We start from the raw sequence: 24173 nt of genomic DNA, 5'->3' as shown, positions 1-24173 counted from the left end.
TCTGATTGTAGTGTCTAATTACATTAGCATCTTTCTGAATTTTACGTATAAATTGAATACATTGTAAATAGAAATTCTCAAAACACTGTTGACTGTTTTTCATTTACAGTATATTTATAAATTATTTTTAATTTGCACAAATGTTTTATCATGGTAGCTGCTTGCTACGTTACTATTTGAAGAGGCAGTGTATAAATAGTTAAAATAAGAATACATTTGAGGTTGGATGCTGAGCAGAAACGGTTGCACAGTTGTTTGAAGAAATCAGATGACTCAGAAGCGTGAACTCCGGCTTTGTTTTGAAGAATGCTGCAGTCTGTCCTGATAATCTGGAGGAATGAAATATTTTTCACATTTAAGGAATTTGTTTTGAGACAATTTGAACCCTGCTCAAAAAGATGATCCGGCAAAGTATCATAATCCAGTGATTTAAAATAGCAGCACATTTACAGAGCATTTTTTCTTTCATGATGCAGATAGAGCATGCAATTTTAAGCAACTTTCTAATTAACTTCTATTATCAATTTTTCTTCATTCTCATGCTATCTTTATTTTAAAAAGCAGCAACCTAAGCTTAAGAGCCGGCCCATTTTTTGTTCAGCCCCTGGGTATCGCTTTCTGATTGGTGGCTTAATGTAGCTAACCAATCAGCAAGTGCAACCCAGGAGCTGAACCAAAAATGGTCCGTCTCCTAACTTTACATTCCTGCTTTTTTAAATAAAGATAGCAATGGAACGAAGAAAAAATGATAATATGAGTAAATTTGCAAGTTGTTTAAAATTGCATGCTCTATCTGAATCATGAAAGAAAAATGTGGGTTTAGTTTCCCTTTAAATGGGCTTGGCTGCTGCATGTTTCTGTCATGAAAAATCCTAGTAGATTTTCAGGAATTAACGGGAGTGTTAACAACCTGAGGTTTTTTATATAAAATGTTTAGTTATGCATACTGAGACAATGTTACAGTACTATTGTTATTAATTTAGCACCTTTTTCATGTAATTTAGCTCTAAGACTATGATTTCTCTTGTTAAGTGTATCCAGTCCACGGATCATCCATTACTTGTGGGATATTCTCCTTCCCAACAGGAAGTTGCAAGAGGATCACCCACAGCAGAGCTGCTATATAGCTCCTCCCCTCACTGCCATATCCAGTCATTCTCTTGCAACTCTCAACTAAGATGGAGGTCGTAAGAGGACTGTGGTGTTTTATACTTAGTTTATTTCTTCAATCAAAAGTTTATTTTTAAATGGTACCGGAGTGTACTGTTTATCTCAGGCAGTATTTAGAAGAAGAATCTGCCTGCGTTTTCTATGATCTTAGCAGAAGTAACTAAGATCCTTTGCTGTTCTCACATATTCTGAGGAGTGAGGTAACTTCAGAGGGGGAATGGCGTGCAGGTTTTCCTGCAATAAGGTATGTGCAGTTAATATTTTTCTAGGGATGGAATTTGCTAGAAAATGCTGCTGATACCGAAGTAATGTAAGTAAAGCCTTAAATGCAGTGATAGCGACTGGTATCGGGCTTATTAATAGAGATACATACTCTTATAAAAGTGTATTTTAAAACGTTTGCTGGCATGTTTAATCGTTTTTTTATATATGTTTGGTGATAAAACTTATTGGGGCCTAGTTTTTTTCCACATGGCTGGCTTGAATTTTGCCTAGAAACAGTTCCCTGAGGCTTTCCACTGTTGTAATATGAGTGGGAGGGGCCTATTTTAGCGCTTTTTTTGCGCAGCAAAAATTACAGACACAAACATCCAGCTTCTTCCTGCATGATCCAGGACTTCTCTGAAGGGCTCAAAAGGCTTCAAAAGTCGTATTGAGGGAGGTAAAAAGCCACAGTAGAGCTGTGGCATTTGTTGTGACTGTTTGAAAAACGTTTTTGTCATTTGTTATTCCGTTTTTGGTATTAAGGGGTTAATCATCCATTTGCAAGTGGATGCAATGCTCTGCTAACTTATTACATACACTGTAAAAATTTCGTTAGTGTAACTGCCTTTTTTCACTGTTATTTCAAATTTGGACAAAATTTGTGTTTCTTAAAGGCGCAGTAACGTTTTTTATATTGCTTGTAAACTTGTTTTAAAGTGTTTTCCAAGCTTGCTAGTCTCATTGCTAGTCTGTTTAAACATGTCTGACACAGAGGAACCTACTTGTTCATTATGTTTAAAAGCCATGGTGGAGCCCCATAGGAGAATGTGTACTAAATGTATTTATTTCACCTTAAACAGTAAAGATCAGTCTTTATCTATAAAAGAATTATCACCAGAGGGTTCTGTCGAGGGGGATGTTATGCCGACTAACTCTCCCCACATTTCAGACCCTTCGCCTCCCGCTCAGGGGACGCACGCTAGTATGGCGCCAATTACATCAGGGACGCCCATAGCGATTACCTTGCAGGACATGGCTGCAATCATGAATAATACCCTGTCAGAGGTATTATCTAGATTGCCTGAATTAAGAGGCAAGCGCGATAGCTCTGGGGTTAGGAGAGATGCAGAGCGCGCAGATGCTGTAAGAGCCATGTCTGATACTGCGTCACAGTATGCAGAACATGAGGACGGAGAGCTTCAGTCTGTGGGTGACATCTCTGACTTGGGGAAACCTGATTCAGAGATTTCTAATTTTAAATTTAAGCTTGAGAACCTCCGTGTATTGCTTGGGGAGGTATTAGCTGCTCTGAATGACTGTAACACAGTTGCAATTCCAGAGAAATTGTGTAGGCTGGATAGATACTATGCGGTGCCGGTGTGTACTGATGTTTTTCCTATACCTAAAAGGCTTACAGAAATTATTAGCAAGGAGTGGGATAGACCCGGTGTGCCCTTTTCCCCACCTCCTATATTTAGAAAAATGTTTCCAATAGACGCCACTACACGGGACTTATGGCAGACGGTCCCTAAGGTGGAGGGAGCAGTTTCTACTTTAGCAAAGCGTACCACTATCCCGGTTGAGGACAGTTGTGCTTTTTCAGATCCAATGGATAAAAAATTGGAGGGTTACCTTAAGAAAATGTTTATTCAACAAGGTTTTATTTTACAGCCCCTTGCATGCATTGCGCCTGTCACTGCTGCGGCAGCATTCTGGTTTGAGGCCCTGGAAGAGGCCATCCATACAGCTCCATTGAATGAAATTATTGACAAGCTTAGAACGCTTAAGCTAGCTAACTCATTTGTTTCTGATGCCATTGTTGATTTGACTAAACTAACGGCTAAGAATTCCGGATTCGCCATCCAGGCGCGTAGGGCGCTATGGCTTAAATCCTGGTCAGCTGACGTGACTTCAAAGTCTAAATTACTCAACATTCCTTTCAAGGGGCAGACCTTATTCGGGCCTGGCTTGAAGGAAATTATTGCTGACATTACTGGAGGCAAGGGTCATACCCTTCCTCAGGACAGGGCCAAATCAAAGGCCAAACGGTCTAATTTTCGTGCCTTTTGAAATTTCAAGGCAGGAGCAGCATCAACTTCCTCCGCTTCAAAACAAGAGGGAACTGTTGCTCATTCCAGACAGGCCTGGAAACCTAACCAGTCCTGGAACAAGGGCAAGCAGGCCCCTAAGACAGCATGAAGGAACGGCCACCTATCCGGAAACGGATCTAGTGGGGGGCAGACTTTCTCTCTTCGCCCAGGCGTGGGCAAGAGATGTTCAGGATCCCTGGGCGTTGGAGATCATATTTCAGGGATATCTTCTGGACTTCAAAGCTTCTCCTCCACAAGGGAGATTTCATCTTTCAAGGTTATCAGCAAACCAGATAAAGAAAGAGGCATTCCTAAGCTGTGTGCAAGACCTCCTAGTAATGGGAGTGATCCATCCAGTTCCGCGGACGGAACACGGACAGGGGTTTTATTCAAATCTGTTTGTGGTTCCCAAGAAAGAGGGAACCTTCAGACCAATCTTGGATCTAAAGATCTTAAACAAATTCCTCAGAGTTCCATCATTCAAAATGGAAACTATTCGGACCATCCTACCCATGATCCAAGAGGGTCAGTACATGACCACAGTGGACTTAAAGGATGCCTACCTTCACATACCGATTCACAAAGATCATCATCGGTTCCTAAGATTTGCCTTTCTAGACAGGCATTACCAATTTGTAGCTCTTCCCTTCGGGTTGGCCACATCCCCGAGAATTTTTACAAAGGTTCTGGGCTCACTTCTGGCGGTTCTAAGACCGCGAGGCATAGCGGTGGCTCCTTATCTAGACGACATCCTGATACAGGTGTCAAGCTTTCAAATTGCCAAGTCTCATACAGAGATAGTTCTGGCATTTCTGAGGTCGCATGGGTGGAAAGTGAACATGGAAAAGAATTCTCTATCCCCACTCACAAGAGTCTCCTTCCTAGGGACTCTTATAGATTCTGTAGAGATGAAAATTTACCTGACGGAGTCCAGGTTATCAAAACTTCTAAATGCTTGCCGTGTCCTTCATTCCATTCCACGCCCGTCAGTGGCTCAGTGCATGGAAGTAATCGGCTTAATGGTAGCGGCAATGGACATAGTGCCATTTGCGCGCGTGCATCTCAGACCGCTGCAATTATACATGCTAAGTCAGTGGAATGGGGATTACTCAGATTTGTCCCCTCTACTAAATCTGGATCAAGGGACCAGAGATTCTCTTCTCTGGTGGCTATCTCGGGTCCATCTGTCCAAGGATATGTCCTTTCGCAAGCCAGATTGGACGATTGTAACAACAGATGCCAGCCTTCTAGGTTGGGGTGCAGTCTGGAACTCCCTGAAGGCTCAGGGATCGTGGACTCAGGAGGAGAAACTCCTCCCAATAAATATTCTGGAGTTAAGAGCAATATTCAATGCTCTTCTAGCTTGGCCTCAGTTAGCAACCCTGAGGTTCATCAGATTTCAGTCGGACAACATCACGACTGTGGCATCAACCATCAAGGGGGAACCAGGAGTTCCCTAGTGATGTTAGAAGTCTCAAAGATAATTCGCTGGGCAGAGTCTCACTCTTGCCACCTGTCAGCGATCCACATCCCAGGCGTAGAGAACTGGGAGGCGGATTTTCTAAGTCGTCAGACTTTTCATCCGGGGGAGTGGGAACTCCATCCGGAGGTGTTTGCTCAACTTGTCCATCGTTGGGGCAAACCAGAACTGGATCTCATGGCGTCTCGCCAGAACGCCAAGCTTCCTTGTTACGGATCCAGGTCCAGGGACCCGGGAGCGACGCTGATAGATGCTCTAGCAGCTCCTTGGTTCTTCAACCTGGCTTATGTGTTTCCACCGTTTCCTCTGCTCCCTCGACTGATTGCCAAAATCAAACAGGAGAGAGCATCGGTGATTCTGATAGCACCTGCGTGGCCACGCAGGACCTGGTATGCAGACCTAGTGGACATGTCATCTCTTCCACCATGGACTCTGCCTCTGAGGCAGGACCTTCTAATACAAGGTCCTTTCAATCATCCAAATCTAATTTCTCTGAGACTGACTGCATGGAGATTGAACGCTTGATTCTATCAAGGCGTGGCTTCTCCGAGTCAGTCATTGATACCTTAATACAGGCACGAAAGCCTGTCACCAGGAAAATCTACCATAAGATATGGCGTAAATATCTTTATTGGTGTGAATCCAAGAGTTACTCATGGAGTAAGGTTAGGATTCCTAGGATATTGTCCTTTCTCCAAGAGGGTGTGGACAAAGGCTTATCAGCTAGTTCTTTAAAGGGACAGATCTCTGTTCTGTCTATTCTTTTGCACAAGTGTCTGGCAGAGGTTCCAGACGTCCAGGCATTTTGTCAGGCTTTGGTTAGGATTAAGCCTGTGTTTAAAACTGTTGCTCCCCTGTGGAGCTTAAACTTGGTTCTTAAAGTTCTTCAGGGAGTTCCGTTTGAACCCCTTCATTCCATTGATATTAAACTTTTATCTTGGAAAGTTCTGTTTTTGATGGCTATTTCCTCGGCTCGAAGAGTCTCTGAGTTATCTGCCTTACAATGTGATTCTCCTTATCTGATTTTTCATTCAGACAAGGTAGTTCTGCGTACCAAACCTGGGTTTTTACCTAAGGTGGTTTCTAACAGGAATATCAATCAAGAGATTGTTGTTCCATCATTGTGACCTAATCCTTCTTCAAAGAAGGAACGTCTTTTGCATAATCTGGACATAGTCCGTGCCTTGAAGTTTTACTTACAGGCTACTAAAGATTTCCGTCAAACATCTGCCCTGTTTGTCGTTTACTCTGGACAGAGGAGAGGTCAAAAAGCTTCGGCAACCTCTCTCTCTTTTTGGCTTAGGAGCATAATACGCTTAGCCTATGAGACTGCTGGACAGCAGCCCCCTGAAAGGATTACAGCTCATTCTACTAGAGCTGTGGCTTCCACCTGGGCCTTTAAAAATGAGGCCTCTGTTGAACAGATTTGCAAGGCTGCGACTTGGTCATTCGCTTCACACCTTTTCAAAATTTTACAAATTTGATACTTTTGCTTCTTCGGAGGCTGTTTTTGGGAGAAAGGTTCTACAGGCAGTGGTTCCTTCCGTTTAAGTTCCTGCCTTGTCCCTCCCATCATCCGTGTACTTTAGCTTTGGTATTGGTATCCCACAAGTAATGGATGATCCGTGGACTGGATACACTTAACAAGAGAAAACATAATTTATGCTTACCTGATAAATTTATTTCTCTTGTAGTGTATCCAGTCCACGGCCCGCCCTGTCCTTTTAAGGCAGGTCTAAATTTTAATTAAACTACAGTCACCACTGCACCCTATGGTTTCTCCTTTCTCGGCTTGTTTCGGTCGAATGACTGGATATGGCAGTGAGGGGAGGAGCTATATAGCAGCTCTGCTGTGGGTGATCCTCTTGCAACTTCCTGTTGGGAAGGAGAATATCCCACAAGTAATGGATGATCCGTGGACTGGATACACTACAAGAGAAATAAATTTATCTGGTAAGCATAAATTATGTTTTTCTCATTCTGAGAGCTTGACATACATGGTGTTGACTTCTCAAGGCTAACCCTGCTTATATGTCTTTCCCTAAATAGTTTTAACTGGCAACAACTGCAAATAAACATAATGACAGTGGCTAACCTTGTCTGCAGACTCAAGCTTAAACTGGCTCCTCTAGTAATAAGGAAAGGGTTGGTGGATTTCAGCTCTTCAACAGAGGATAGCAAAAGACAATGTTAATTTTGTTTTAAAAACTTTTTAATTTGGCTGATATTTTATTGTCTAGCAACACATCCGAAATTTAATTCCAAGGTGTTTATTTGCTCTTTTTACCAGATTTTACCAGATTTTGATGTTAAGGTCTGATTGAAAAATTAACTTTATGGATTTGGGATAATTGTTTAACATAAGCAAAACTTCAACTGTCCCGATTTATGTAGGACAGTCCCAGGTTTTGAGCTCTGTTGTCCTGATATAGCCTTATGTCCCGAATTACTTTATTTCCTCCACTATTTTAAGAGAATACATTAGCCTTGCCCACGGACGACCAGAAACACCAACAATCCCACCCACTATCTACCTGTGTCCCCCACTCTCAATGCAGCCCCTTTCACAAAAGAAGTTGTATAAAGGTAACTTTGTACAAGACAGATTGTTGTGTTATGTTTGTACTGCTGCTGTTTTTTTCTTGTGTTAACCTGCTGGGTTGTCTCTTGGGGGACATTATGAGTTTAAAGCCATCTCAGAGAGATTTCTGTAATTATTATTATTCTTTATTTATAAAGCGCCTGTCATGAATTGGATCTGCTCATTGCCGTGTCGCCGCGGCTCACAGATCCCCTCTCTATCACGTCACGTTGCCTAGCAACGTGACGCGGTATCTGGCTCTCCTCCTGACGTCAGAGTCTCCCTGCCTTCAAATCTCGGCGGGAGATCTGAATTGGCGCCCGTTTGTTTTCTCTTTTCTATCTCCCGGACCGGACCTGTAAGTGAGTAATTCTTTTGTCTCCTTGCCTGAATCCTTGCCTGAATATTCTCTGCCAGTTTGTCTAAACCTGCTAATAAGGATTTTATGTTTGTTTACTACCTGCATACAAGGACATTTGCTTTATCTAAACCTGCTAAAGGGAATATCTGTTTGTTTGATAATCATCATAAAGGGACATTTGCTTTATTCAAATCTAATAAGAGGAAGATATTACTATTTGTTCATTAACCTGCTTAAAGGAACATTTGCTTTATTCAAACCTGATAAAAGGAATCTCTGTTTGTTTGCTAACCTGCTTAAAGGGACATTTACTTTATCCAAACCTGCAAAAAGGAACCTCAGTTTGTTTACTAAACCTGCTTAAAGGGACATTTGCTTTATCCAAACCTGCTAAAAGGAATCTTTGTTTACTTACTAATCTGCTTAAAGGGACATTTGCTTTATCCAAACCTGCTAAAAGGAATCTTTGTTTATTTACTAACCTGCTTAAAGGGACATTTACTTTATCCAAACCTGCCAAAAGGAATCTCAGTTTGTTTACTAAACCTGCTTAAAGGGACACTTGCTTATCCAAACCTGCTAAAAGGAATCCTTGTTTATTTACTAACCTGCTTAAAGGGACATTTGCTTTATTACTTGCTAAAGGAATTTCTCTTAGTTTATTTATCTTCTTAAAAGGACATTTGTTTTCTTCAATCCTGAGTGGGTCACGTCCAGGATATTTCTCAGTGTGCTAGTGTGTGTTTTTTACTTTTCACGCTAGCAGTTGGGTTGAATCCTGAGCTGGTCCTTTACGGCTGACATTACAAACGGGCCATAAAAATGGACCCCACTGAATTATCCATGGCCGTGACCCACCAGGGACAGTTATTGGGATCTCATGCTACCCACTTACAATCCTTGGACGCAAAGTTGGATCAGATAACTATTTTACTTCAGAATATGGCTGCTCCTATACCTCCTAATCCTATTCCTTTGGATCCCTCTCCCCCTACGAATCCTACCAATCAGACACAAGCTCAGCTCAGTCCCAGGATACCTCTTCCGGACAAATATGATGGGAATCCTGAGGATTGTAGGGGTTTTTTGAATCAGTGTCGCCTTCATTTTCGGAATAGTCCAGTTCTCTTTGCAACTCCCTCCTCTAGAATCACTTTCCTTATATCCTTAATGAAAGGTAGAGCCTTAGCCTGGGTATCACCTTTGCTTGAAAAGAATGATCCAATACTCCAGGATGTGGATACATTTCTCTCTGTCTTTTCAAATGTCTTCGATAAGCCAGGGAGGTCTGCCGCTGCTGAAGCTTCTCTTCTAGACTTACGACAAGGTGGTCAACCTGTATCCCAATATGCTATTGAATTTCGCACTCTAGCTTCTGAGACTACCTGGAATCAGGGAGCTCTTAGAGCAGCTTTTCGCAAAGGACTCTCTGAACGTCTCAAAGATGAGTTGGTCTATCGTGAAATCCCAGAATCTCTAGAGGCTCTGATAAATATTTGTATTTGTCTCGATTCCAGATACCGCGAACGCCAACAAGAAAGAGAGAGAAATCAGAAAGCTTCTAATCGTCCTTTTCGTCTGGTACCTCGTATCTCTAACCCTTTAACTCCCGCTTCTCCACCTTCCGATCAGACTGAACCAATGGAAATTGGCACCATTAGATTAACTGAAACTGAACGTCTGAGGAGACGATCTCTTGGACTGTGTTTATACTGTGGCCTTAAAGGACATTTATTAAAAGATTGTCCTACCAGACCGGTAAAAGCCAGGGCTTAACTTCTGTCCAGGGAACTAAGTTAAGCCAAATAGGATCTCATTCCCTCAATAATAAACTTTTTGTCCCGGTTACTCTTCAAATTGGAGGAGACAGGATTCATACTCAAGCTCTTATTGACTCTGGTGCTGGAGGAGTCTTCATCGATTCCACATTTGTAACTACTCACTCTATTCCATTAAGCAAAAAGGAATATTCTATTCCAGTCTCCACTGTTAGTGGAGATCCTTTGGGTCCCGGACTTATCCAGTTTGCTACTAGACCCATTCTCTTTTCTGTTGGAATTCTTCATTCAGAGACAATATGTTTTGATGTAATCTCGACTCCTCAATTTCCCATAATATTGGGTCTTCCCTGGCTCCAGTTACATAATCCTGTATTCTCCTGGACTCAAGGCGAACTCATTTCCTGGGGATATACTTGTCAAAATAGGTGTCTTCAGATTCCCACGAAAGTGCCTCTCACCATTGCTCTCACTATTGACACCTCTGGGTCGTTACCCACACCTTATCAAGATTACGTTGATGTTTTTTCCAAGAAAGAAGCAGAACGTCTTCCCCCACATCGTACTTTTGATTGCCCCATTGATCTACTTCCTGGGGCAACCTACCCTCGTGGCAAGACGTATCCGCTCTCAAGGCCAGAGAATGTTGCCTTAGAGGAATATATCCAAGATAGTTTGGCTAGAGGTTTTATTCGACCTTCCTCTTCTCCTCTTGGGGCTGGTTTCTTTTTTGTGGGAAAGAAGGATGGAGGACTGCGACCTTGTATTGATTATCGGGGTTTGAATCAAATCACAGTCAAGAATAGTTACCCTCTGCCTCTTATTCCTGAACTGTTCACTTATCTTCAAGGAGCTACAATATTTACCAAACTGGACCTTCGTGGTGCTTATAACCTTATTCGCATGCGCAAAGGAGACGAATGGAAGACAGCCTTTAACACTCGATTTGGGCATTATGAATATCTGGTTATGCCTTTTGGGCTGTGTAATGCCCCTGCTGTTTTTCAACACTTCGTCAATGAGATCTTTCGGGATTTTTTGAACTCCTTCGTCATTATCTACCTTGACGATATTTTAATTTTTTCTCACAATTATCAAGATCATGTACACCATGTCAGGAAGGTTTTGCAACGGTTACGAGACAATCATCTGTTCGCCAAATTGGAGAAATGTTCATTTCATCAAAAATCCATACCCTTCTTGGGTTATGTAATATCTGAATCTGGATTTGAAATGGATCCGAATAAACTTTCTTCCATTTTGGATTGGCCTAGACCTGATTCTCTTAAGGCTCTACAACGGTTTCTTGGCTTCGCCAATTATTACAGGAAATTTATCAAAGGATTTGCTACTATTACTTCTCCTCTCACGTCACTCACTAGAAAGGGGCAAGATTGTAAAAAGTGGTCCCCAGAGGCTATTAAGGCCTTTGAGTCTCTCAAAAAGGCCTTTTCTTCTGCACCCATACTCCGTCACCCAAATCCGGATTTTCAATTTATCCTAGAAGTGGATGCTTCTTCTGTTGCTGCTGGGGCTGTTCTTTCCCAACGAATACCTGACACGGGTAAGATTCATCCTGTAGGTTTCTTTTCCAAGAAATTTACTTCTTCTGAATTAAATTATGACGTTGGCAATAAGGAATTATTAGCCATCAAGATGGCTCTGGACGAATGGAGGCATTGGTTGGAGGGTACTACCTTTCCATTTTCCATACTCACGGATCATAAAAATCTTCTTTATCTCCAAACTGCCAAACGATTGAATTCCAGACAAGCTCGTTGGTCTTTATTCTTTTCACGTTTTAATTACAATCTTTCCTATATACCTGGTTCTAAGAATATAAAAGCGGATGCCTTATCCAGGCAGTTTCAATCTACCTCTACTCCAGAATCTGGTACCATACTTCATCCACAAGAAGTCATAGCTCAATTATCAACCTCTTGTTTACAGGAGTTACAGTCTGCTCAAAAGGATCTTCCTTCTTCCTTTAAATCTCCTGACGGTTTATTATTTGTTCCTGAACATCTCCGTCCAAAGATTCTCCATTGGGCTCATGATAGTCCTCTCTCTGGACATCCTGGCGTCAGTAACACGACTCGGAATCTTAAACAGTATGTCTGGTGGCCTACTCTCTCTCAAGATGTTAAAGATTACGTCTCAGTTTGCACTCAATGTGCTACAAATAAAGCTCCTCGTCAACTCCCTTCTGGTTTACTTCAACCTTTACCCATTCCTCACCAGCCTTGGACCCATCTATCTATGGATTTTATTACAGACCTTCCTCTTTCTGCCGGAAACAACACTATTTTAGTGGTGGTTGACAGGTTTACGAAGTCTGCCCATTTCATTCCTTTGCCTGGTCTTCCATCTGCCAAGGGACTTTCTGAGCTTTTCCTTTTGCATATCGTGAGATTACATGGTTTTCCTTTGGACATCGTTTCCGATAGAGGGGTACAATTTGTTTCTCGGTTCTGGAAATGGCTCTGCAAACATTTTGGCACTACAATCTCTTTATCAACCTCTCATCATCCACAGTCTAATGGTCAAACCGAGAGAGTAAACCAATGTCTGGAGACTTACCTTAGACATTATGTGGACCATCATCATTCTAATTGGACTCGTTATCTTCCTTTAGCGGAGTTGGCCCATAATGCTCGTTACAATTCATCTCTTCAATCTTCTCCCTTTTTTGCAGCTTATGGATTTCAACCCAGAACATTTCCTCTGTATACTTCCTCTTCTGAAAATCCTGCTTCTGATCAAACTGCTCGGAGATTAACTCGACATTGGCGTAAAATACGTGATCTTCTTTCCAAAGCTTCTAAAAGATACAAGTTTTTTGCTGATCGCAGACGGAAGAAGGCTCCTAATTTTCGTCCTGGAGACAAGGTGTGGATTTCTACTCGTCACCTTCATCTCAAACAACCTTCTATCAAATTGGGGCCTCGATATGTGGGTCCTTTCCGAATACTGGGTCAAGTTTGTTCTACTGCATATCGAGTTGCTCTTCCCAAGACTCTCAAAGCTCACCCTGTGTTCCATGTTTCTCTCCTGAAACCGGTGAAATCTAATAGATTTTCTAAATCTCTGCCCAAACCTCCGCCTCTCTTGGTACAGGGACAGCCTGAGTTTGAGATTGCTCACATTCTGGATTCCAAACTTCGTGGCAAGAAACTATACTATCTCATCCATTGGAAGGGTTATCCGGTCACGGAACGGACTTGGGAACCAGCCCGGCATGTTCACGCCCCTGCTTTGATTAAGGCCTTTCACAAAGCTTATCCTGCTAGGCCTGGTCCTGTCCCCCGGAGGGGTCCTTGAGAGGGGGGTGCTGTCATGAATTGGATCTGCTCATTGCCGTGTCGCCGCGGCTCACAGATCCCCTCTCTATCACGTCACGTTGCCTAGCAACGTGACGCGGTATCTGGCTCTCCTCCTGACGTCAGAGTCTCCCTGCCTTCAAATCTCGGCGGGAGATCTGAATTGGCGCCCGTTTGTTTTCTCTTTTCTATCTCCCGGACCGGACCTGTAAGTGAGTAATTCTTTTGTCTCCTTGCCTGAATCCTTGCCTGAATATTCTCTGCCAGTTTGTCTAAACCTGCTAATAAGGATTTTATGTTTGTTTACTACCTGCATACAAGGACATTTGCTTTATCTAAACCTGCTAAAGGGAATATCTGTTTGTTTGATAATCATCATAAAGGGACATTTGCTTTATTCAAATCTAATAAGAGGAAGATATTACTATTTGTTCATTAACCTGCTTAAAGGAACATTTGCTTTATTCAAACCTGATAAAAGGAATCTCTGTTTGTTTGCTAACCTGCTTAAAGGGACATTTACTTTATCCAAACCTGCAAAAAGGAACCTCAGTTTGTTTACTAAACCTGCTTAAAGGGACATTTGCTTTATCCAAACCTGCTAAAAGGAATCTTTGTTTACTTACTAATCTGCTTAAAGGGACATTTGCTTTATCCAAACCTGCTAAAAGGAATCTTTGTTTATTTACTAACCTGCTTAAAGGGACATTTACTTTATCCAAACCTGCCAAAAGGAATCTCAGTTTGTTTACTAAACCTGCTTAAAGGGACACTTGCTTATCCAAACCTGCTAAAAGGAATCCTTGTTTATTTACTAACCTGCTTAAAGGGACATTTGCTTTATTACTTGCTAAAGGAATTTCTCTTAGTTTATTTATCTTCTTAAAAGGACATTTGTTTTCTTCAATCCTGAGTGGGTCACGTCCAGGATATTTCTCAGTGTGCTAGTGTGTGTTTTTTACTTTTCACGCTAGCAGTTGGGTTGAATCCTGAGCTGGTCCTTTACGGCTGACAGCGCCAATAGATTCCGCAGCGCTGCAATTCAAATTCAATGTATTTTTAACTCAGCTGTCATATTTCATATGAAAATTTATTATAAGAGTAGTATCTGCACAAAGATGTTTTTTTGGTAATTTCCCAGAAAAACATAATTTATGTAAGAACTTACCTGATAAATTAATTTCTTTCATATTGGCAAGAGTCCATTAGCTAGTGACATATGGGATATACATTCCTACCAGGAGGGGGCAAAGTTTCCAAAACCTCAAAATGCCTATAAATACACCTCCCACCACACCCACAACTCAGTTTTAACAAATAGCCAAGTAGTGAGGTGATAACAGAAGGAGTAAAAAGCATACAAAAAGAGGAACTGGAAATATAATTGTGCTTTTATAAAAAAAAAAACACATAACCACCATAAAAAGGGTGGGCCTCATGGACTCTTACCAATATGAAAGAAATTAATTTATCAGGTAAGTTCTTACATAAATTATGTTTTCTTTCATGTAGTTGGCAAGAGTCCATGAGCTAGTGACGTATGGGATAAAAATACCCAAGATGTGGAAGTCCACAGAAGAGTCACTAGACAGGGAAAGATAAAATAACAACAGCTATTTCCTCTGAGAAATTAAATCCACACAATAATTTTCTTAAAAAAACTTAAATCAAAAACAGTAGAATCAAACTGAGACAGCTGCCTGAAGAACTTTTCTACCAAAGACTGCTTCAGAAGAAGCAGATGCATCAAAATGGTAAAAACAATAAAAGTAAGCAAAGAAGACCAAATTACTGCTTTGCAAATTGATAATCCGAAGCTTCATTCTGAAAAAGCCCAAGAAATGGCAACTGAACTTAGTAGAATGAGCTGTAAATCTTTGAGGAGGAGCCTGCCCTGCCTCCAAATATGCCTTGAAAAACAAAAACTTTAACCAGGATGCCAAAGCAATGGCAGAGGCTTCTAACTTTCTGGGACCAGAAAAACAACAAATAGACTAGAAGTCTTCTGGAATCCTAGTAACCTTGATATAGAATTACAAAACTCTTACCACATCAAAGAATGTAAAGTACTCTCAAAGAATTCTTTACGATTAGGACACAGAGAAGGAACAACAATTTCTCTACCAATGTTGTTCAAATTCACAACCTTAGGAAAAGAAGTCAATTTACAACTTATCTAGATGAAAAATCAGATAACGAGACACAGAAGAGAGAGCTGATAAATCAGAAACTCTTCTAGCAGAAGAGATTACCAAAAGAAACAATACTTTCCAAGAAAGTAGATAATATTCAAAGAAAATATAGGCTCAAAAGAAAGAGCCTGTAAAATCCTTAAACCAAATTAAGACTCCAAAAAGGAGAAATTAATAAAATAACGGGCTTGATACAAACCAAAGCCTGAGCAAAACAGTGAATATCAGGAAGTTAAGCAATCTTTCTAAGAAATAAAACGGAAAGAACAGAGATTTGTCCCTTCAAAAAATTTGCAGACAAACTTTACCCAAACCATCCTGAAGAAACTGTAAAATCCTAGGAATTCTAAAAGAATGCCAAGAGAATTTATGAGAACACCATGAAATAAAGGTTTTCCAAACCTGATAATACATGTTCCTTGAAACAGACTTATAAGTCTGCAACATGGTGATAAAAGTCAGAAAAACCTCTTTGACTAAACACTAATCAATGTCCATACCTTCAAATTAGTAATTTGAGATCCCGATGGAAAAATGGCCCTTGAAGCAAGAGAGCTGGCCAAAGCCAAAGCTGCCAAGAATGGCAACTAGACATCTGAACAAGATCCACATACCAAACCTGTGAGACCATGCTGATGCTATCAGAAACACATGAGACTGTCCCAATATGATTTTGGAGAACAGCCTTGGAAGAAAAAAACAGAGGCAGAAAGATGTAGTCAGGTTGCAAAACCGAGACACTGCTAATGCATTCACCATCTCCACCTGAGGATCCCTGGACCTGAAAAGGTACCTGAGAAAACACATGTGTATAGAGATACCACTCTCCCAGATGTAAAGTCTGACGGCTGAGATAACCCACCTCCCAAATGTCTAAAGCTGAGATATGAATCATAGAAATTAGACAGGAGATGAATTCCACCTAAGAACGTATTCAAAATTCTTCTTTAAATGCTAAGGAACTGTGAGTCCCCATTTGATGATTGACATATGCCACAGTTGTGATATTGTCTGTCTTAAAGCAAAATGAAAAGTTCTCTCCTAAAAAAGGCCAAGCCTGAAAGAGCTCTGCAAATAGCACGGAGCTCTAAAATATTGATTGGTAACCTCGCCTCTTGAAGTTTCCAAACCCCTTGTGCTGTCAGAGACCGTAAGACTTGCATCCATTAAGAATACAATCCAGGAAGGACGAACAAAAGTAGCCCCCCTGAAAAAAGATAATCGAATCACCAAATCAGAGAGAGTTGTGTTGGAATTAAAAATATCAACTGTGATATCTGATAACAATCCCTGCACTATTGATTCAGTATGCAAAGCTAAAGAGGTCTTAGATTAAAAATGAGCAAAAGGAACCATGTCCGATTCTGCAGTTATGAGACCTAAAACTTCCATGCACATAGCCACTGAAAGGAATGTTCTAGACTGTAAGTTTAGACAGGCTAACACCAAATACAATTGACTCTTGTCCAATAAATACAAAGTCATGACACTGAATCCATCTAGAAACCTCAAAAAAAGTGACCCTTGTCTAAGGAATCACAAAACTCTTAGGTAGATTAAATCCTCTAACCAAGTCTTGAAGAAACAAAACTAGTTGATTAATGAGAGATTCTAATAAAATAAAAGTTTAAGCTAATACCAAGATACCATCCAAATAAGGAAGCACCACAATACCCTACTGTCTGAATACAGAAAGAAGGGCACCAAGAACCTTTGAAAAGATTCATAAGGCTGTCACTAGACCAAAAGGAAAAGCAACAAATTGGTAAAGCTTACCTAGAACGAGAATCTCAGAAACCAAAAGTGGTCTGAATAAAATAAAATAAAATATGAGGATAAACGTTCTGTAAAATTGTGTGGACATGAAATGACCTTGCTGAACAAAAGTCACCAACTTGAAAGTTGAGACTCTTACAAAACAAAATAACGTCTTCAGATCAAAGATTGGACTGAATAAACTCTTCTTCTTTGGGGCAAAGAATAGAATTGAAAAGAAACCCAAACCCTGTTCCTGCTAAAGAACTGTTATAATTACTCCTTAAAAAAAAATCCACAGAGTGTACTAAGAAAGAAAGAATCTTCCCATAGAAGGTCTCATTAAAAAAAAAAAAAATCTATTTAAAACCCTAGAAATAATATAGATTGGATTTCCAAAGACAATTTAATCTGCTCCCCACCAGAAGGACTGGTTTGAGAACTGCACCTTCATGTAGTCTTAATAACTAGTAATTATATAGCGTTTTTCCCCCAGAAGGATACAAAAAACGCTTTTTCAGTGCTTGCACCCGAAGTTAACTAAATCAGCAGCTGAATTTAAATTTAAATTTAAAAGTTATTATTACCCAAATAAAAGGTACACAATAAATTGACTTTAAAAAGGCCAAAGGGCTGTATTAATCCTGCCAGGATATCAATCTATGACCCTTGGATCTAGAACAAGCGTTTGTAGTTAGGACATTCACCAACTGATCTACATCACCGGAATAAAAGTAGGGCAGAAAAAACTCTAAACCTCCAGAAATAGTGGAGATAATAGAAATCAAACAAATTATTATCCTAACAAGATAAAGATAATAAAATATATTTGAAACCATAATAATAGATATAGTAAACATAATTAAATGAATACATCTGAAGTAAATGAACATAGTTATATACTTGAGAATCTAAAACTGCTTATGCTAACTGTTCAACAAAGAATGAGAGAACAGTAATGTCAGCCACAGATAAAGCTGAGCTAAAAATATAAACAGTATGTGAATATGCTCTACTAAGGTTATATTCAAACTCTAAAGAATCCTAAAAATTAGTTCCAATTTCCATAGAAATAGTAGTACAGTCCCAAGAGGGAATCAGGATAAACCATTCTCTAGAATATATTACAGATAGTATATTGAATAGAAAAAAACCTCAAGAGCAAATTAAAATCTTAAAATCCAGATTTGAAAAGGATTAATAACATAGATAATAGGAGGACTAGACTCCTAAAAGCTAAAATAACAAAATTTCCTTAACAAAGAACAAAAAATGTTCAAATGAAAAATGAGAATTTTTAACAAACTGACTGATACAGGATCCTTTGAGCCAAAGAAACCTTCATCAGTAGAATAAACTTAAGTATGCTGTAGGTCAGAACAAGATTAATAACATTTTAATAATTTTGAAAAGACCTTGTACTTTTACTTAAAGGGACAGTCTACACCAGAATTTTTATTGTTTTAAAAGATAGTTAATCCCTTTCTTACCCATTTCCCAGTTTTGCATAACCAACACAGTTATAATAATATACTTTTAACCTCTGTGATTATCTTGTATCTAAGCCTCTGCAAACTGCCCCTTTTTTCAGTTCTTTTGACAGACTTGCAGTCTAGCCAATCATTGCTGGCTCCCAGATAACTTCTCGTGCATGAGCACAGTGTTATCTATATGAAATACGTGAACTAACACCCTCTAGTGGTGAAAAACTGTTAAAATGCAATCTGAAAGAGGTGGGCTTCAAGGTCTTAAGAAATTAGCATATGAACCTCCTAGGTTAAGCTTTCAACTAAGAATACCAAGAGAACAAAGCAAAACTGGTGATAAAAGTAAATTGGAAAATTGTTTAAAATGACATGCTCTATCTGAATCATGAAAGTTTATTTTGGCCTAGACTGTCTCTTTAAAGGCATAATAGCAGTCATAACCTTTATGATAAAAACCATATGATATTTGCAGATGAAATCAAGTACATGAACTGAGTAAATAAAAACAGTAAATGTCATTGTACATATAGAAACATGAAAAATAAAAGCCACATAATTGAGCTGAAGAAAATAACAGCTGAATAATGAAAAAAACACACTTAACTTTGAAGAATTGTGTTTCAGGGCATCATAGTTTCTACAGTAACATCAGAGTCAGGATCAGAATGAGACATCTCGCAAAATGTCACAGAAAAAGAAAAATAACATTAGGCAAAACATTTAATGTCCACAATGTAACAGTTTCAGTAGATAGGAAAAAAACAGACAGTATTTTTTTTTTTTTTTAAATTAAAAAAATAAAATAAAAAAGCAGGCATAATAGCTTTCAAAAATCATGAAACCAGCAAGCAATAGATGGAGAGGGGTAAAATAACTAAATTTTGGCGCCAAGAATGACACATTACGCAAAAGGTAAACAAATTTTTGCCGCAAAACCAACACCAGAAAATGACGCAACTCGCGTCATAACAAATGCAACTTTGTACAAAAACAACTAGCGTCAACAAAGACGCAGGAGAAGACGAAATTTGCACCAAAAAAAATTCGCGCCAAGAATGACACAATAAATAAGAGCATTTTGCGTCCTCACGAGCCTAGATTTGCCCGCCAAAAAAAATTGAAAAACAGGTCAAATTAGAAAGACTGAAAACCCCAGGTAAGAAAAAAATGTTTAAATAAACTTCCCAAATATGATCCCTATACTGAAACTAAGACTGCAAAATGGAAATAAACAAATACCTGACTCATAGCAAATATAAGTAAAATAGATATATTTAAAACTTTATATTAATACATAAAGCCCCAAACTATAGCTGAGAGTGTCTTAAATAATTATACATACTAACCGAAAGACACCCATCCACAGATAGCCAAACCAGTACTGAAAACTATCAGCAGAGGTATTGGTATAAGAGTATATTGTCAATCTGAAAAGGCAGGTAGGAGATGAATCCCTACGACCGATAACCCTTGAAAAGATTTCCCGCGAGGGAAATCATAAATTCAATAGGCGATACTCTCTTCACATCCCTCTGACAAACACTGTACTCTAAGAGGAATTGGGCTCCAGAATGCTTAGAAGCGCTTATCATAGAAGAAAATCATAAAAATTAAACACAAACTTAACCACCGCCATAGGAGGCAAAGTTTGTAAAACTAAATTGTGGGTGTGGTGGGAGGTGTATTTATAGGCATTTTGAGGTTTGGGAAAGTTTGCCCCCTCCTGATAGGAATGTATATCCCATACATCACTAGCTCATGGACTCTTACCAATTACATGAAAGAAAAGGGGTTTTCACAAATAGAGTTTAGTTTTCAGATATAGGTCCCCAGATAGCAAAGAAATATGGGCTTTTTTTAGGGTGCATTCCTTTAGCAAAAAAACAAAACAAACAAATTTCTTTATTTCATGATTTAGAAAGAGTATGCAATTTTAAACAATTTTCCAATTTACATTTATTTAATTTGCTTCATTCTCTTGATATCCTTTGTTGAAAAAGCATATCTAAATAAGCTCAGTAGCTGCTGATTGGTAGTTGCACATTGATGCCTCGTGTGATTGCTCACCCATGTGCATTGCTATTTCTTCTACAAAGGATATCTGAAGAATGAAGAAAATTAAATAATAGAAATAAATTGGATTGTTGTTTAAAAGTGTATTCTCTATCTGAATAATGAATGAAATATTTTGGGTTTCATGTCCCTTTTAAGCATCCAATTAAAAAACAAAAAACTTTCCTATTTACCTCTGGTATCAAAGTTTAAGACCTTCTCTGTGTAGCTTTTTTGAAGTTCGACTGAGGTTGTTTTTACTAGTGCATTAGATCCATAAATGTTTAATTTTCTAAACTTTTAGTTATTTTTCAGTGTTTTTATTTTTATCCTGATTTTTTGACATTTTTTCATGTGCTGGAAATAAAAGACCTATTCTTTTTTTTTGTTTGCTTAAATATTTTTTATTAAAGCTTCCATATCACATTACAGATTGAAAAAATATAGACATTCAGAAAATACAGAAACTTGTACAGTTTTTGATATAACTAAGCAATAAACAATACAACATAAAATAACAGTGTTCTGCAAATTATCCCTGCAATGTCCCAATGCCATACCTTTATGAACTGGTCCTCAACCGCTACAACAAGAACACAGGCAACCAACAAATCCAGCACAATTACAATCGGTCCCATCTCACTACCATCCATCCGACCATAGATTAAATATTAGAAATAAATGATTCCCACATAACCTTCATTTGTAAAAAAGTGTAGTTCCTACCAGTTTTCATGTACGCGTATTCTTCAAGAGATAGTATAAATTGAAATTGAGAGTACAAAGTGGCCATGTTCGGGATGTATTGAGATTTCCAATTTTTTGCAATCAATTTTTTAAAACTATTGCTAGCAATAAAAATAATTTTTTTCTTATGTGTTGGGAGTTTGTTGGGTAAAATATTAAGTAACCAGATGCGAGGATCTGAAAGTAAGTTCAATTCCGTCATTATATTTGTTGCTTTAACTATGGAAGACCAAATCGGAGATATCAACGAACATGTCCTCCATATATGATTCATAGACCCCGTCTCCTTTCCGCACCTCCAACACATGTGAGATGCTGAGGGAAACAATGTATTAATCCTAACTGGGGTGAGGTACCATCTTTGTATTATCTTAATATTTAACTCTATAAGATTACTGGATATAAAAGACCTATTCTTAATGGGATCTAAATTTGGTTCTGCAGTTTCATCATGTCTCTTATGACAATAGTGGTTGCAAGATTTTATAGTAGTGCTACAAACATTGGTACAAATATGGCTGTCATAGCGCTAAAGACAAGCTCCTGTGAGCCTACCAAAGGATAACAAGAGAACAAAGCAAATTTGATAATAGAAGTATATTCGAAAATTTTCTTGAAATTGCATGCACTTTTAAAACTATTAGTTTAATTTAAATTTACTCTCCCATTAAAGGGTCATGAAAGCCAATTCTTTTTATAAATGATTATAATTAGTAATCCTTTTTATCTGTCAACCTGTATTTAACTTTTTTTTTCCCCTCATTTCTAATCCTAGTACATGAGCAATGTTGATTCGTGGTGTAAAGCTTGTGGTGAAGTAGAGCTTCCTTCAGAACTGCAGGATCTAGAAGATGCAATTCACCACCATCAAGGAATTTATGAACACATCACCTTGGCTTACTCAGAGGTATGGCTCTTACTATGCTTCTCTATGTTAAATTAAGATCAATGGTTATAGGAAATACATGGTTTTAAATGTAGCATAAGAAAATTGAGTCACAAATCTAAAACATGAAAATACAAAATGAGGAGCGCCCTATATAACAATAAAGAACATAAAAAATATTGTATTTTAACAAATAAAAAATTAACACAAATAAAAAAATGTTAAAAGGATATTATGAAGGATGAAGGTGTATAACCGTTCAATATGATGGTATCCCTTGAAGAATCTGAAAATGCAGAGTAGTTGCAGCCCCTTGAGTACACGGTACTGGAGACCAGATAAAGCTGAAATAGGAGAGAGAGAAAAAAAGAGGGAACAGGGGCGCACACTCCTCTAAGAGCGTAGTAGAGGAGTTAAAACTATTGTAGCAATGACAAATGAACGCGGCTGAACTTCACTGAGCGGCTGTGAGTTGGTTTGTGGCGATACACACTGGAAAGGGTTTTACCTATTGCTATCTTCTATGGGACACTGTGAATCTACACCACGCTTTGGGGTTGTCCAGCTGGTCCGATAAGACTTGGATCCTTGGAGACTCCCCCTGGGACACTGTGACAGAGCTGTGAGATTCCTAATGTGTACCTATTTGTGCTTATATCATACCTCATAATTATTTGAGGCAAATATAAAACAGTGTGCATATGTTGTACTGTGATACTGCTTAATAATACAAAATTGAAAGGAACATTTAAGTTTAAAAATAAAATGGGGTTTCCTTGAGTGCACTTTTGACTGAGTGTTTACTGTTTTCAAGAAACTCATGGTAAAAAAAAAAAAAAGGAATTTGTTAAACTTCATAGAGCTTTTTTTATTATTATTATATTAGAATGCCCCTTTAATTCTCTATGTAAATCCTGTTGACGAGCCTTCAACTGAATAGAGAATAACTAAAAAGATCTCTGCAGACGTCTGGTTTTTAGTGCAGTGAATGCGACGCGCAAAAGTAAGACAGGGAAAATCATTGTTGATGTTTAAAAAAAAAAAAAAAAAAGCAAGCTTTTATATTTTAAAGGGACATTAAATGCAAAATTGAATTCCCTATACATTAATTAAACATTGCTATATATATTTGTTATGTACTTTGCTTAATTTTGCTGTAGTAATAATTACTTATTCCTAGGGATACTAGAGTCTAGTTCTGTAACCTAAGTTTCCATCAGCTACTAAGTGATTGCTTAGAGCAGTGCACAAACTAATTTATGGCTAAACCTAATGGGACACAATTGCATGCTGTTCGTTTGCACTTTAGTATTTACTGTACATTTAGAGAAAATAAGTTTGATGACCCTTTAATGCATTTTAAATACAATTTAGTAGGTTCTATAATGCTTGAGCCAAATGGTGGCAGAAACTATTGTTGTACATATGAAATGACATATGAAAGTATGTGTCGCAGAGATTGATGCTACTAATAGAGAGAGTGCAAAGTCGCCATGGGAAGGGTGTAGGTGCAATTATATGGCCCAAGCAATAACTTAGTAAATACAGTGTTCTCCACAGAAAATGTTGCCTGCCGAGTGGCATTATGAAGTACCAGGTGGGGGTAGTATAATATTTTCTAATATATCATTTTCAGCTATCCAAAGCACAAATTCATTGCATAATTTAACATAGATGTATTTAATAATAATTTGTGCGCTAAAAATCAAACATTTTGAAACGGTCTAATTTTAGCTTAGTATTGGCTTAAATTTTAGAAGGATGGTCAGTAAAATCAGCCGGGTGGTGCACCCGCTATAAAAGTCCTGGGGAGAACACGGATCTATAAGATATGGTTGTTCTATGAAGTGCAGAACTTATGAAAGATACTAAAAGAAATGTAGCATTGAATATTGATTAGTTTTTTGAGAAATTACGGATTGGTAATTTTTTTTTTTTTTTTACAAATATTAATTCAACACTTATACATCTATAAAGTTCAACAGCCACAGTGCTTTTGCACTTCAAAATATGTTTTTATTCAGACAATAATGGTATAATCTAAATCAAAACATATTTTGAAGTGCAAAA

The 24173-nt window shown here is 38.6% G+C and overlaps 1 protein-coding gene across 6 annotated transcripts in view; it reads left to right on the top strand.

Moving 5' to 3' along the window:
* The window catches only part of LOC128660571 (triple functional domain protein), a 763036-nt gene that overhangs the window by 344241 nt on the left and 394622 nt on the right, over nt 1-24173 (top strand). For all 6 annotated transcript variants that reach the window (XM_053714497.1, XM_053714496.1, XM_053714493.1 and 3 more), the window contains exon 8: nt 21993-22124. In XM_053714497.1, the coding sequence (XP_053570472.1) occupies nt 21993-22124 (132 nt within the window). The remainder of the gene's footprint in view (nt 1-21992; nt 22125-24173) is intronic.

This window comes from Bombina bombina, chromosome 5 (genome assembly GCF_027579735.1).
Source record: "Bombina bombina isolate aBomBom1 chromosome 5, aBomBom1.pri, whole genome shotgun sequence".
Classification (NCBI taxonomy): domain Eukaryota; kingdom Metazoa; phylum Chordata; class Amphibia; order Anura; family Bombinatoridae; genus Bombina; species Bombina bombina.
Note: the sequence above shows the minus strand (reverse complement) of the source record. Positions and strands in the feature narration are given on the sequence as shown.